This window comes from Ochotona princeps, chromosome X (assembly GCF_030435755.1).
Source record: "Ochotona princeps isolate mOchPri1 chromosome X, mOchPri1.hap1, whole genome shotgun sequence".
In the NCBI taxonomy this organism is placed as follows: Eukaryota; Metazoa; Chordata; class Mammalia; order Lagomorpha; family Ochotonidae; genus Ochotona; species Ochotona princeps.
The window spans coordinates 4,336,496-4,352,887 of NC_080865.1; the positions used below are offsets into that span (position 1 = coordinate 4,336,496).

The 16,392-nt window shown below is 40.3% G+C and overlaps 1 protein-coding gene across 3 annotated transcripts; it reads left to right on the top strand.

Moving 5' to 3' along the window:
* Nucleotides 1–9,105: 9,105 nt before the first annotated feature.
* Nucleotides 9,106–13,493, top strand: SPIN3 (spindlin family member 3). Of its 3 annotated transcripts, none has more exons than XM_058658875.1 (2): nucleotides 9,106–9,187; nucleotides 9,688–13,493. In XM_058658875.1, exons 1-2 carry the CDS (start codon nucleotides 9,151–9,153, stop codon nucleotides 10,464–10,466), a joined length of 816 nt encoding a protein of 271 aa, XP_058514858.1. In that variant the 5' UTR covers nucleotides 9,106–9,150; the 3' UTR covers nucleotides 10,467–13,493. The 3 variants fall into 3 exon arrangements, with proteins under 3 accessions (XP_058514858.1, XP_058514859.1, XP_004598339.1); XM_058658876.1 differs by having other exon boundaries at nucleotides 9,110–9,389; XM_004598282.2 differs by having other exon boundaries at nucleotides 9,110–9,350.
* The last annotated feature ends 2,899 nt before the right edge of the window (nucleotides 13,494–16,392 follow it).

The window sequence follows — 16,392 nt, forward strand, 5'->3', positions numbered from 1 at the left end:
GAAAATTGCCACATGCCCACAGGCATCTCAAATTCAGCCTATGTGTCCTTGGACTTGAAAGCCTAACCTATCAAGATAAGGTAGAAATTTGTACTCTCAGATCTCACGCTCTGAGTCAATTATTATTAGTAGATTGAACCCAGCTTACACCTGTTTAAGACAGAGTTGATTTTGTGCATCACTTCCTATTGGTATTCAGTAAATTCATAATAGTAGTATTTTAAAGATTTATTTATTTTTATTGCAAAGTCAGATATACAGAGAGGAGGAGAGTCAGAGAGGAAGATCTTCTGTTTAATGATTCGCTCCCCAAGTGACCACAACAGCCAGAGCTGAGCCAATCCGAAGCCAGGAGTTCTTCCGGGTCTCTCACGTGGGTGCAGGGTCCCAAGGCTTTGGGCCGTCCTCGACTGCTTTCCCAGGCCACAAGCAGGGAGCTGGATGGGAAATGGAACTGCCAGGATTAGAACTAGTGCCCATATGGGATCCTGACACGTGCGAGGCGAGGAGTTGAGCAGCTATGCCACCGTGCTGGGCCCAAATTCATAATAGTAGTTTAAAATCATCCATGACTAATCAATACAAGTTGATAACCTGGCTGAAGGATACTTAGGAATTCTTTGTACTACTTCACAAAATTGCATACATTTAAGACAACTTTATATATTTTTATTAAAAAAAAACACAGAAAACAGCTTCCTCCATTCCCTAAGAATTATTTGTAGAACATTACCTGTTCCTTATTGATTATAACTACTCAAAAATTTTAATTTCCTTAGGGAAGCTCTGTGATTCACAGCTGAAAGCAGAATGAGGTATTTAGAAACAGAAAATTTGGATATTAATTTTGGTGATAATTTCCGTTTCAGGAAGAAAATTCACTTTGAGATGTTTATTTTTGAGTGGAAACAATCTAATGAAAGGTGTTTAAATAATTCATATTTATATTTTCCACTGTATTTGGACTCATCAATTTGTCAAATCAATGAAAGCAATAATAAAATAGGTTTTTAATATTTTGAACTAGAGATTGCCTGAACAACATATATTTCAGCATGTGAGATGGAGGAGGTGGCCTAACTATTTGCCTAAACACAAGTATTTTGAGATGATTGCCTGAGTAATACTAGAACTCATGAAGGGAACAATGAAAACCCAACACGATGTGGACGTGTGCACAAAAACGCAGTGAGAAGAGCAAAGTCATCTAACAACCGAGACCCAAGTCGCACGATGGGGAGCAGAGACCACCTTGCCAAGAGAATGATCAAGAGGAGAGCCTCAGCAAAGCTCTTCTGAATGAATTTGGTAGCCTAGCAATCTAGCTACAGAAGAACCCATATTCATCGAAGACTAGGAACCCAGAAAAGTGAGTTGCCTGAAAACTCCTGGTAGTTTTCAGTCTACAGAGCACAGGCTGTAGCAGTGTTGCACCATATAGAAAAATTAGTCACTGTCAGTATTGCCCTAGGGTATATATCATCATAGGGGATAGAAGCTACTTTATATCTCTGTCACTGTAATAGCACAGACATTCCATCACAAGACAAAAACCAGTGCAGCCTTGTAAGCCCAATTCAACCCAGGAGAACAATGATGACTCCCGCACAGTAGTCCACATGGTGCTCTTAACTACAGGTGATAAAGGATACAGTAGAAAAGGTCAGGGGTTGGAGGGTTTTATAGCAGGAAAGTAAAAAAGCCTCCTTGGCTCAGAGGGTGTCCCAGATTCCTAGTACCACGGCTACTGATGACAGCAAAGGTACACATAGAAAGCTACAACTATAGCATACAACTAGAGCTAAATCCAAGTACCCTATTACACTGATGGCTAAGGGCTAGCTATATGTAACAAGACAACAGCTAACAGCATGCAGAATGGGGAAAACCTGAAGGCTTTCTCATTAAAATGTAGAACAGATAGGGATATTCACTATCACCACTTCATTCCAATATAGTAGTGGAAGCCCTAGTTAGACTAATTAGGCAGGAAAAAGAATAAAATTAACTCAAGAAAGTTAGTTTTCAGATTATGTGATAGTATGCAGAGAAACTCTCAAACATGCCAGCGGTAAGTTTTTAGAATTAATAAGCTCAGCAGATACAAAATTGACATTCAACAGTGCTGTTTAAAACATTGATTGATTTGACTGACTGATTTGATGTGAAAGGCACAGAGACAGAAAAGGAGGGGCAAGGTGTCAGAGAGAGAGAAGCAGATGTACTTTCCAACTCTTTGTTCTCTCCCCAAATGGCCACCCACAACAGCCAGGTCTGGGCCAGGCTGAAGCAGGAGCTAGAAACCTCAACTGGGTCTCCCCTGAATTCGAGTCCCAACCCAGTCGCACCAGGGCACTGGACCACAAGTACAGTAGCTGTATCTCAGGGTTCTGCCATTGCAGCTGTGAGATTAACCTGACGTATCACAAGGCAGGCCTCATTCAGCAGCATTTTTACACAAAAGAATGAGTCATCTGAAAAAAAATTAATCAATCCAATTTTCAGTGCTATAAAATGCTATGAAAGTAAAAATTACCTAGTAATAAATGCAATATAATGATGGAAAATTCCCTGCAGTGAAAATTGTAGCCATTGAGGAAAAAAAAATTGAAGATGATAGAAAGAATATACCCCAGATAATGTGCAAACAATGGTCTTACCCACTTTCCTGTAGCCCTTGGCCCTTTGTAAAGATTATCAAATAAAATAATTACAAAAAAATTTTTAAAAATATAAAGGCATTTGCTTTAATAGGTTGGAATAATCAACCTATTAAAATGTATACGATATTCATATCAATGCACAAATCAAAAATAATTCTTACCAAACTTTAACACTTTTTTTTAAAGATTTATTATTATTATTGGAAAGCTGGATATACAGAGAGGAGGAGAGACAGAGAGGAAGATCATCTGTCCGATGATTCACTCCCCAAGTGAGCTGCAACGGGCCGGTACGCGCCGATCCAAAGCCAGGAACCAGGAACCTCTTCCGGGTCTCCCACACGGGTGCAGGGTCCCAAAGCTTTGGGCCATCCTCGACTGCTTTCCCAGGCCACAAACAGGGAGCTGGACGGGAAGTGGAACTGCCGGGATTAGAACCAGCGCCCATATGGGATCCCGGGGCGTTCAAAGCGAGGACTTTAGCCGCTAGGTCACGTCGCCGGGCCCAACTTTAACACTTTTTAAAAGATTTATTTGTTTTTATTGGAAAGGCAGATTACATTCACAGAGAGCAGGAGAGACAGAGAAAAAGATTCCTCCTCCACTGGTTCATTTCCCAAATGGTCACAACAGCCCAAGCTGAGCCAATCTGAAGTCAGGATCTAAGAGCTTCTTCTGGGTCTCCTACTTGGGTGCAGGGTCCCAAGGCTTTGTATCATCCTTTACTGATTTCCCAGGCCATAAACAGGGCGCTGGATGGGTGGTATAGCATCTGGGACGTGAACCAGTGCTCATATGAGATCCTGGCACTTCAAAGTTAAGGATTTGGCCGTTGAACCATCACGCAGAGCCCAAATAACACTTTTTACAAGACTATATCTTGAGGAGGGAAAAAAGCATTGTACTATCTGACTTTCAAAAGTTTTACAGGATGTACAATCCAAGATAGCTGGGTAGAAATGTCATGTACTCTCCTCCACCACAGAGAAGAAACAGAAGAACAAAGGAATGACTCTTTCCAAGGGGCGGATTGAAGCAAAACATCAGTAAGGAAGCAACAGTACCAGGCGTTTTGATAACTACTGCCCTATAATATGCCCAAAGATCTGGGACTGTGATCCTCCCACTAGGTTCTTATTCTTCAGGATAGTTCCGGCTACTCGTGGTTTTTTGTGTTTCTAGATGAACCTTTGTATCATTTTTTTCAATGTCCCTTTTATCACTGTTATTGCCACTGCCCATAAATAACAAAGATCTAGTCCTCCTTGTACCTTCATTAGGGCCTTGGGACACAAGAATGAACTCACAATGAAATGACAAGATAGTCTCCTACATGGTTGGGAGACACTCCAGCAGCAGCATGATGAACTTGTGAAAATTCACGGAAGACACCCATTGTGAGACTGGAGGAGAGAACAGAGAGGAGGGGAGGGAACTTGGGGGAGGGGTAAGGGAGACCCCAGTGCCAACTAAACTGTATTAAAAAATTTTAAAAAAGCAACAACAATTCTAAACAGTAGAGAGATTCTGAATTTCAGCAGAGAGAGGAAGATAGCACACTGCAGGTCCCACACTGGCATCATGGCCAGAAGGATTCCATTTGTGTGGAAAACAGTGGTGGCAAATCTCCATGAGCCCCACCATCACTGAGGACCAGAAGCCCAGACTACAAAGAGAAGTCCTCAATGGCTTTGTAATACAGCTCTCACTGGTGTATGTGAGGACCGAGTGTGTGGTTAGCAGGATTTGGCTGGGCTGCAATACCCATTGGTTTGCATGGAAGATAGGGCTGAAAATAGAACTGACCCAGCAATTGTAACCACCAACATGTACATAAGCTGATTGTGGCAACGGACCGTGCCAGACCCTGTATTGGCATGCACACCCAAGAATCAGGTCCAGGATCACCTCAGATAAAATTTCTTTGGGAATCCCCCCAACTGAATTGCTAGTCTCAGAACCCCAACCATGAAGAAACTCCATGGTCAGACCGTAGAGTGCATGAGTCAAAATTGGGCCTCCTCAGTGGCTTAGACAAGGCAGTGGACAGTATATCCAGGTAGACATGGAGGATATGGCAGTACATCGGTGCCTGTAGAGAACACCTCGTACCACAATAGAATATGGAGAACAGAGCAAATTGATCAACCACCCCAACCATGTGTTGGCAGTGAACATATCTGGGCAAATGGAGACTCTAAGGTGGGCTATTTCAACCAGTGGGTTCTGGAGAGATTTCATCCTGTTTGTGGTGGTGCGATTGGCAGCAGCTCAGAACTGTTGATCATGTCTATTAGTCATCAGGTATGCATGCACAAATTAAAAGACACAATGAAGGGTTACCTTATCCTAGTTAGAATGGCTAAAATCCAAAAATTAAAAAAATAATAAATGCTTATGAGGATGTTGGGGGAAAGTTATTCTAATTCACCCTTGGTGGATATGTAAATTGGTGCAAACATTATGTAAGACACTTTGGAGATTCCTCAGACATCTGAAAATAGATCTACCACATGACCCAGTAATCCCACTGTTTGGAATTTATCCAAAAAAAATTAAATCTACGTATGAAAGAATTATCTATACTCTGTGTTATAAAAACTCAGTTCACAATGGATAAGAAATGAAATCAACCCAGATGTCCATCAATGGATGACTTGATAAATAAATGGGTAATGAAATAAAGCAGCCCTCAAAACGCAAATATTATGTGTTTTCCCTTATCTGTAATAACTAATACACAAAGTCCCCCAAAATATATAATCTCTAGATGTGAGAGTGACATTCTGGTGTTTGATTACTTTGTACAACCTTTATTTATACACCTGAGGAATAATAGGGCTTTTTGGTTTTCTGTTTGCTTCAGGATTTTGTTACTGTTCTTTGTTATTATTTTCCACTTGCCATGTGTTGTTATCTTTGCCTAATAGACTGTTAAACTTACGAAAATAGTAAATAAAGATAAGAGTTTAAAATTAAATAAAGTGCAGACTAATAAAATCATTATGAAAACAGTATAAAAAGTTTTCAATAAATGAACTATGAAGCAGCTATCCCACTTTTGGGAATACAGGCAATGAATTGAAGAAATAATATGGAAGAGATACCTGCACTCTTATGTTTATTGCAGTCCAATTCTTAACTGCAAAGATGTGGAATCAACTTAAACGCCTATCACTTGGTGACTGCATAAAGAATATTACTCAGCCATAAAAATATAAAATCCTGACACTTTCAACAAGCCAGACACAGAAATACAAATACCACACATTTTGTATCATATGTGGAAATTAACAGAGTATTAATATGTGAGAATGAGTTTGTTTGCATATATATAGCTGTAAGTATTGTCTTCACTAACATCACTTATATACTAATATATTCTTTCTTTATAATTGTCATGAATCATACATTGTATAAAATTAATATCTCTTTTCAAGAAAAATAGTATACATGTACATATAAAAATATCCTCATATGTAATATGTACTATGTTTCCCCCACGCAAGGAAAAATTCACAAGAGAATCCTTTCCTCCCAACACCGAGTTATTTATCCTAATAACATTGACCAATGAGGTCTTGGGTGGGATTTTACCCACTATACATCCGGAAAAATCATCTCAGATAAAGAAGAAGATGATGATGATGATTGGAAGGAAAAACAGTGGATGGCCTGAATCTCAACCTCTTATAAACCCCAATATGGATGTAGAGTTCATGTTCAGTCTGTCCTGAGACATCTGCTTGGTCTGTCAGGTACACTCTCCTTCAGATTATGTAACTTGTTTACCCTTCTGAATGACTCATCTCCCTAACATTGTGTCTAGAGGCTACCCATCCATTCCACAGACGTCCTACCCCATTAAACCTTGCTACCCTGTTTACCACCAGTATATCTCATACCTGAATCCCTTCTTGACTGAAGGCAAGATCCTCTCAGTGCCCAATTTCCAGTGACAGTGTCAAGTTCAAATCCTGGCTACCCTTTCCATGATCCAGTTTCCGCTTGACATGTCTTCTGGGAGACAAGCAGATGGCTGGCAAAGAACTTCTGCCACCCGTGTGGTAGACCTGGATAGAGTTCCAGGCTCGTGCCTTTGACGTCACCAAAACCCCTGGCTTTTGTAGGCATTTGGAAAGCGAACCAGTGGAGGGAAGACATTCTCTCTCTCGCTCGCTCGCTCGCGCTCTCTCTCTCTCTCTCACACACGCACACACCCCCATCAAATCATTAAAAAAATTACAAAGGGTATGAATAGACTTTTCTTTGATTAGGCAATTGTACTCCTCATCATTCATTATTAGAGAAATCCACAATGAGATACCATATCACATGCACTAGTAAACCAACCCCAATACAGTGGCTTTCATGTACATGTTCTATGCGACCGAGTCCTATTTTCTGCTGTCTCCAAGCCTCCCTCTCTCTTTTTTTTTTTAATTTATTTTATTGTATTGTTGTTGACAATGTTGATTACGGTTAAAAAAAAAAAGGTTCAGGGGGTATAGGGAAGTGGGTAATACTACCATGTCCATATTGCTTCCATCATGTATCCGAGGTAAAGGGGGACATTGAGGGAGAAGCCCCACCCGGTTTCCCGCCCACCCCAAGTCCCGGATGTGGGGCATGCTCTGAGATATTTGCTCAAGTGGTTTTAATAGTTCTCCAATTATGAATCGCTGCCAGTTTCGCTCAATGAGGTCGTCCACTGATTGATATGGTCCATCATAAAGTCTCCGTTTGCCCCATGTTTCGCTGCCAACATACAGCTGAGATGAATGATTGACCTGCTCTGTCTTCTGTCTTTTCTTGGCTAGAGTTCTGAGTCCAGCAGTTCGATTGGGGAGATCTTCAAAGAAACTTTGAGGTATTCCCAGACTAGATTCTTGTATGTTCTAGCAAGCACAGGGCCCGGCACAGTCCATCACCCCGATCATCTGGTGGCTCCCTCTCTTAATTTAAAGTTTTCTTGCCCTGCTTTTACTAAAATTAATTCACCAAATTCGGGAACTGGTGCAGTTCGTTTTACACTCACAAGGTCATTTATCCTCCCTAGAGATGATACCTGATGTTCATCTTGTCTTGGGGGGCTCTTTTCCAGCAACCTTAGGTGGCTGGAAATATAACTACTGCCTGTAGACCGAGTGGAGTCCACTTTACCATCATAAAAATTCCCTAAAATACATATCACTAACTAATCGAAAGAGGGCCATGAGCACTACACATCAACAAGGGACTTTGGGCAGAAGCTGAGCACACACTTCTTAATTCCAAATTCATTCTCCCACCCCCTCAGGAAACCTGGGAATTGAGCAATAGCTGCCCATGTCCTTGCTCTGAGTTCTTCCATCAATAGTACTTTCTTCCAACAGCCTGGTGTCAGTGATTCATATTTATGATATTTGTTTTGTTCATGTGGACAAGTTAATCATTCATTTAAGAGCACAATTTATAAGTGCATTTCAAAATGTCTGACACTAGGAGGAAACAACAAAACTATTTTAAAGTATTTGTGCTGGGGCTTGCACAGTAGCTCAACAGACTAATCCTCCGCCTGCAAGGACCACATCCCATGCAGGCGCTAGTTTGTGTCCTGGTTGCTTCACTTTGATCCCATATGGACTCTGGTTCTAATCCCGGAAGCTCCACTTCCCACCCAGCTCTCTGCTTATGGCCCGGGAAAGCAGCAGGGGATAGCTCAAGTCTTTGGGCCTTGCATCCATGTGGGGAGACCTGAGAGGATCCTAGCTTCGGAATCCTTCAGCTCCAGCTATTGCAGCCATCTGAGGAGTGAACCAGTGGATCAAGATCTTTCTTCCTCTGTCTCTCCTTTCTCTCTGTAATTTTGCCTTTCAAATAAAAATAAGCAAATCTTTAAAAAATAAATTATGTTTAAAAACGCTGGTGCTGAACTGTATGAAGCAAAATAGGAGGTGTCTTCCTTGAACTTTTATTTTCCTCTTCATGCCAATCTTCTGAATTTTACATAGTGTTTATTATGTGGCATGTAATTCATTTGCACATGGGGGAAAAGAAAAATAAGGATGAAAACCCCTCAAGAAGTCTGGAAATGAAAAATCTAGAAAAAAAAATGTAGATTGAGTCAAGATGGGAGACTGAATAAGTAGTGCACTTCATTCACGCTTCCAAATCTCCTAAAAGTAAAAGGCAGTGCAGGGGTTTGTACGAAAAGCAGAATTCCATAAGGGCACGTGGAAAAGAAAGGGGAAATTCCGGTAAGATGCAAAGCAGTCCGGGCAGGGGCGGCCCCAGCAGCGGTGGATTCTGCAACTCCAGACTTGAGGGAGGGGAGGGGCTGAAAGCCAAGCAGCATATCCTCAGCTCTGGGAAGCTGTGCGGTTTGATTGGGGGCGGGAGTGCCGTGCAGTGTTTGGCAGGAAGGGGAGGTTTTTCTCCTGGCAGGAAGCTGCGCCACGAAAAGAGGGAGGAGACTGCTGCAGTAGCTGCGTCTGGTAGAACCCCGATGTGGCAAAGGGGCCGCCGCCCACAAGGACCAGGAGGCGAGCCTTAGGAACGCTGCCTCTCTCCTCTTCCGCCTGCTGCCTGCTCCGCCGCGCTCCTTAACTCAGCCCTTGCTTCCTCGCCTCACAGCTCTTGCAAGCATCCAGCTGGTCGCCTGCTGATCCTCCTTCACCACGGGCTCACAGCGGAGGCAGCAGCGAGGTGTCCAATTTGGGCACGTGAGGCCCTCAATCCGGGACGGTGGGGAACCCGCACCCCGCAGGCCAGGATAGTGTTGAATGCAAGGCGGGGCAGTGGGGTGGGATTGGGTGCATACCCATTTCTTCTGTGCTAAACCAGAGCTGCCTTGCGGTACTTCAGGCTTGCAGCCAGCGTGCCTGCAGGTTCAGCTTTGCCATGCAGCTCTGGGGGGGATATAGGTGTGGGTGTGCGGGGTGCTCTAATTAGGAGAAAAAGCTCAATGTGTTATGCATTGAATTTATTTATTTATTTTTTAAATTTCCTTTTTCGGTCATCCTCGTGACTGTGCTGCTCGCAGGCATGAAGACCCCATTTGGAAAGGCAGCTGCAGGGCAGCGATCCAGGACAGGCACAGGAGATGCTAGTGTATCTGTAACCATGATGAAAAAGAAGGCTGCACACAAGAAACATCGGAGCAGACTCACGTCCCAGGCTCGGAGAAATATCGTGGGCTGCAGAATTCAACACGGATGGAAAGATGGAGATGAACCTCTAACACAGTGGAAGGGAACCGTACTGGATCAGGTACCTGTAAATCCCTCTCTGTATCTTATCAAATATGATGGATTTGACTGTGTGTATGGATTGGAGCTTCACAGAGATGAAAGAGTGTCATCACTCGAAGTCCTTCCCAATAGAGTTGCATCATCTAGAATCAGTGACACACACTTAGCAGAAATCATGATTGGCAAAGCAGTGGAACATATTTTTGAGACAGAAGAAGGTTCCAAAAATGAATGGAGAGGGATGGTCTTAGCTCAGGCACCTATCATGAGCACATGGTTTTACATCACTTACGAAAAAGATCCTGTTTTATATATGTATCAGCTCTTAGATGACTATAAAGATGGTGATCTCCGCATCCTTCAAGATCCCAATGATTCTCCTCCAGCAGAGAGGGAACCAGGAGAAGTTGTAGACAGCCTAGTAGGCAAACAGGTGGAATATGCCAAAGAGGATGGCTCCAAGAGAACGGGCATGGTCATCCATCAGGTAGAAGCAAAACCCTCAGTGTACTTCATCAAGTTTGATGATGACTTCCATATCTATGTCTACGATTTGGTAAAAACATCTTAGAGGTCATGTTGAAATTTGTTAAGTATATTTGTAAAGTCTGTACACACAAAATGCTTTCATTGCTTTGTAGTTTGTAAAAACCATCTCCTTTTTTGCACATTTTTTCTGATAGTTTTGGAAGAAATTTTTTGCCCTTCTCTTCAGCCTTTTCACTAGTTCTTCTCCACAGGACAATGATTTCACTGAGTAGTACGAAGAGTAAGATGTAGCATCCACTGGCCCGTACTTTGCTCTTGGGGAAAGGTATTAAGTTCAAGGTAGCTAAACACCTCTCACCTCACTCTTTTTGATACTTGCATCCTCTACATTCCGAGTTGTGAAGCTTGCTGAGATAGCCCATGTGATGCACTGAGTGTGTTAGCAATCTCAAATCTCACCCATCGATGGCTTCAAAAGTGTTAGTTTAGAACAGAGTACAAAGATCATTTTGGTCATGTGCCCAAGTTGCATTTTCAGTTCTAACTTACTAGGATGATCACTTTGCATGTTAATACATAAACAAAGATTGAATAACTTTATTGATGAGGACCAAATTCCAAATGGAAAATTCAGGTGGAGATGAATTTCGGTGATCAGAGGCATTAAGAGCTGTCTTGTCTATAACAGTTTCGGATGACAGTTATAAATATACAATGGATCTTAACAAGTTTGGGCTGTACAGGCACACTTCACCACAAGTTGGGTCTGCTAGCCCTAAGTTACATTAAGCTAGCCCCAGCTAGGATATTCATTCATGGAGCAAAGGAAGACTGAGTTTAATAAGGGGTTTCGGGGTGTCCAGGTCCTCAAAATAAAAGAGCAGAAATCTGGAATCTGAATGATACAGATTTCTTTCCTAGACCAAAAATGATTCTTTCCAAATTTTTAGATTAGGTTTTAGCTTTGGTTCTTAGGAAACATCAGTCACAACACAGGAGGTGAGCAGGGTATTTACCAAAACCAGGAAAGACTGAAGGAAAATAGGTTTTGATTCTTTGCAAAGATGGAAAGCATCTATCATGCTTTCCCAGCAGAACTGTGGAGTACAAATAGGGCTAGATAATCTGTAGGCCTAATGGTGTTTTAAGTGCTGGCAGTGGTAGATAGAAATCTAATGTAGTTTTGTTTTCCAACTCTATTACTTGGTTCATCCTAAGAAACTCATGTGCAAATAAGAGTGAACCCTACTGCAAATTACAATAAACATTGGAAGGAACCTTCCATTATCGGTGGGGTTCTGACATAAACTCCATAAGCAGTAGAAAGCTAATAAGACCTGGAAACTGCACATTTGGGGCTGGTACAATCAATTGTTTAGGACGTATCTTCCAAATTAGTTTAAGTTCACAGGTCATGGAATCCAGACTGCCGGCACAGACAGCTTGGCAACATGCTGAGGAGGAAACCAAGAAGATATTCTCTTCCCATTTTTTTTTCTGTCTACTTTTCTTATTTTTGGTGCCAGTAAGTCTCAGCTGTGAAATTTGATTCACAGCAGCAGTATGGGTCTGATTTACCCTTAGTCCTGGGGGCATACATTTGGCTGGGCTAACTGTTCTCATGGTTGGGGATTAGCGTGTGTTTTTTTCACTTTTGATGGGAGGTTTGATACCTTGATAATTTGATGTCCTGTTGACCCCTTGGACTCTGAAAAATGTATGATATGCCATTGTGGGGTTAGATTAATTCAGCTCCTTAGGTCTTGAAGGAACTACAGCCAACCAAGAGGATGACAGCCCAGGCTGCAGCTGCTGAAGGATTCCCACTCATGTCTATCCAGACATCTTTGTGAGATACATATGGCTGAAATGAGAAAAACAAGAAATTGAGAAAGGCAGAATTTTGGACATTAATTCTTTTGGACTTCAATAGAAATTTAATTTGGAGCATTCATTTAATAGTTGGGGAGGGTGTCATAGAGTTGAAATTAAGGCATTTTCATTGCATTGTTGACATTGTATTATCTGCACTATTTGAATGCTGTTTTCAGAGGCCATTTTATAATTTTTATAAGCTATGTTAGGTAGTATGGTTCGGACATAATTGTAAATTGGAAATAAAATAGTGAGTGAAATTTTAGCTGCAGGTATAATGTAGCTTCAGAGTTAATTTAATTTCTGTCCTGTTGTGACTCACTTCAGAGACTCTCAATGGCCAGATTAGAACTGGTCAGCAATTTACACAGGGGGGACCATAGCTTTCCTAAGAATAAATGCACAGCGAATCTCCTTGAAGGGGCAGCCCACCCACAGCCCTGTTATTGACCAGAGTCTTACATGTTAACTGCTGTGATTTCAGGGGACAAAGTGTCCAACAATGTGTTGTGGTCTGTCCTCTACCTTTATGCATGTTCCTGACTGAAGAAAGCAAAAGAATACACTTCTCAAAAGTATTTGTTAAAAAAATTGCTACCCGTATCCCAGTAATATTATTTTGGTACTTTGTAGAGGAAGCGGGTAGTAAGCTTAATGAGATTGAGAAAAGGATTATAATAGCTAGGGAACCTAGCCACTCCTTGGCCCTTCGTCTCATTGCTCACAGTGCTGTGGGAAAGACTTGAGTCTTGCACTACATAGTTGAGTGAACCTTTGCTACTTTCTGCTTGAGAAAGAGAATGCAGAAGTCTTTAGATGTGGGTTAAAAGTTCGCTTTAGCTTCAGGTTCATGCTTTACTCTCCAATTTAGCCCTATTAACCACAAAGCTAACACCTGTCATTTAATTATTTTTAATATATAAATTGGGTTTTAAAAAACAACACAAGCTTTTGGTGAAAGTCAGACAATACAAAAAGATATACAGTTAAGGATAAGTCTTTTTTCCTTATTCCCGCCCCTGGCCTCCTTCCCCTAGTCCTACTTTCCAAAGGTAACCACTGCTACCATTGACTTATGTATCCCTTCAGAGCTATTCCTTGTATTTGCAAGCGTATTGTGTGTGAGTATGTGTGTGTAACAATTTTTTTTTTAAACACAAGTGGTGGCATACTATACATGCTGTTCTGAAATTTGCTTTTTTTTTCACTTACTATATTAAAGTTGATATTTTAATCCCTATTGGTTCTTGTGTATATTTTTTAGTTGCTTCAGAATCTGGAAGGGAAGGAGGTGTGACAAATTAAACCTTCAAGCCCTAACCCAGTTTAATAAGAACATAGGATCCTGCCAACCCATTATTTCTGCCAGCCAAATTTTTCTAAATAGCAGAATATGAGATGTATGTAAACATATAGTTTGTGGGAGTAACTCTTTGAAAGAGGCTGGCATATTTTTATTGAGGGAATTTAAAAGGAGAACAAACTATACATTGAAGCTGTGGGAAATTTTAATATAATTAGTAACTCCAAAATTAAATGAAGTCTTTTTTCTATGTAAATTTGAATTCACATCTGCCATATGCAAATTTATACCAATAGTTTTTAATTGCTTTTTCTAAGAAAACTTCCCTCAATGCAGTAGGAATGCATTTCAAACAGGTTTAAAGTGCTATCAAAATTTATTGATTCATATAAGTTTTTTTTGAAGAAAGGTCAGATAGATGGGTGTTAAGTACAGTGTCTGTGATTCTTTAATTTGTTCCCTCTCTGTATCACTCACTCAGGCTGCGTTTCCTCATGGTCCAAAACTGTACCAGCACTTTTAGTCAGAAACATTTCCAGCCCAGGAAGCATAGATAATCATCTTGCGAGGTACTTTGAGGTGGCTGAGATCACAAAACTGGACCTCTGTGATTTCATGAATGCAATACACTGATTAGTTTGTTCAAGTCGTTGTTTCATTCCTGGACCTTTGGGGTATGTCTCCCCAGAACAAAATATATTCTAGATAAAACCAACGGTTTTAGAAAAATGAAGATTGAATGCTATGGAACAATCTCAAGTGTCTAGTATTGCTTCTTTATTTGAGTACCTAGGAGCCCTTGGATGCCTGCATTCCCATACATCCACACCTGTGTGTATTGAGTTTACATTCCCCAAAGGGAAAATGTGAAATGTCCTGTTATTGCACTTAGTATTAAATCTCTACTTGATACACATTCATCTTTGAATTTGTCTTACCAGCTGTTTGCTTTCTTACAGTTAAATATTAAACTACTCTTCACCTTAACATACTTAATCTATGAGATAAACAGAAATATAATAATAACTCTATGTAAAGAGAAGAAAACAGCAACCAATACACAAAAGTTTCTGGTCCAAAACAAATGTCATGTCCTGATACAGAAAAAAACTGTATCCTGGCTGTTGATTGAATATTTTGATCAGAGGTCTTCCTTGGGATATATATCTTTCTGGGAACCGAAGAACTTTACCATTCTACTTCATTTCAAGTCATTTCTTGTGACTACGTATTGAATAATCACAATATTGTATCATTGTTGTCTATGATTAAATACACAACACTTAATCAAAGTTTAACACTTACCGTTATCACCTGGAGAACCTGTTAAAATATATATTTCTAGGGAACACTAACACAGATTCTCACTTAGTAGATCTAGAATAGGATCTAAGATTTTGTATCAGTTATAATATTTATTTAAAGTTCTCAACCTAAGATTGTTATTATTGGTCCTGAAACCTCACACTGAAAATCATTGACTTTTGGGAGAAGCTGAATAAAGCTGATGTCTTACATCCTAAATTTACCTAGAGGAAAAATTTACCTATAATGCTTCCTTAAAACAAATTGTTGAACATCTTCAGTATGTCTAAGGAGGCACCTGGGTAAGCAATCTAGGTGATTCTTATCAACAATGGTTTGAAAATAATAATATGGAAAATTTGACTTTTCTTGCCTCCAGTATTAATTCCTTACAAGTCTTGCATCTCCTTGCCGTTGTTTTCATTAACCTTAGTTTGGGGGTGAAGAAATTTGGTTTTTCTAATCTTATAAAGTTCTAAAGTTTTCCAACCAGAATTTCAGGCAGCCAGTGACAAAGGTACCAAGGCAGTCTGTTTCCTTAGTGTTTTAAGAAAAGCCTGTTTCTGTGATTGACATGATATCCTTTCCCTTGGCCTAATAAGCAGATTTGAGGGCCACATGTTCCCTAGGGAGTATTAAATAGGAAAAAGAATAATGATGTCAACTGATTGGTCATTAATTTCAGGCTCCATTTTGGTGTGGTTACTAATCTTTCTAAGTTTATTTTTTCATCATGATAGCGAGAGTAGATAACCTAAATAGACCAAAAACAAAAAGGCAGATTGAATCAGTAATAAGTACTCTCGCAACAAACAACTAATTGGCAAACTCTATCCTTAGCACATAACATTGTGCAGCAGGGTACTTAGCAGAATTCACTTTAGTTTCCCAAGAGGATAGAATCCATGTCCTTTTGGTTAAAGAATGTAGTTAGTAATGACATTCAGTTAGTGAATACAATTCTAGAAATTCTATTTCAAAAATATCATAAGAATTATTTACGTAATTCTTTGGATGTACATGGCTCTTTGCTTTCCTACTCAAAACTGAGATTGCTTTCCCAGAGAATTCATTAATCTCCGTAACAGTTCTGGGTAGTTAGAGGTGTAGAATGCTATTGTTTTAGATACTCAATATCTGTTCATTCCAACCACTTTTTGATTGACTAGGCCAATAGTGATAAAGGAAACAGATACTATCCATACTGTCAAGAAGCTTGAATTCTTATGGTGGGAGAAAAACCACAAAAAAAAAAAATAGACAAATAACATAATTTCAGAGGGTGCTAAATTGCAAGAAAGAAATAAATTAGAGCAATGAGATGGAGATTAGCTGAAACAAGGGAGATAATTTAACTGGGAGTTGTCTGGGAAAGGACTGAGTGTATATTTGAGCAAATAACTGAATGATAAGTCAGTCTATGCAACGATTTTACAGAGAAATGCTTGAGAGACAAAAAAAAGGTTGAAAGGCTACAATAGTTACTATCATTATTCCTGTTTATTTAGTAATATATTTACGCTGA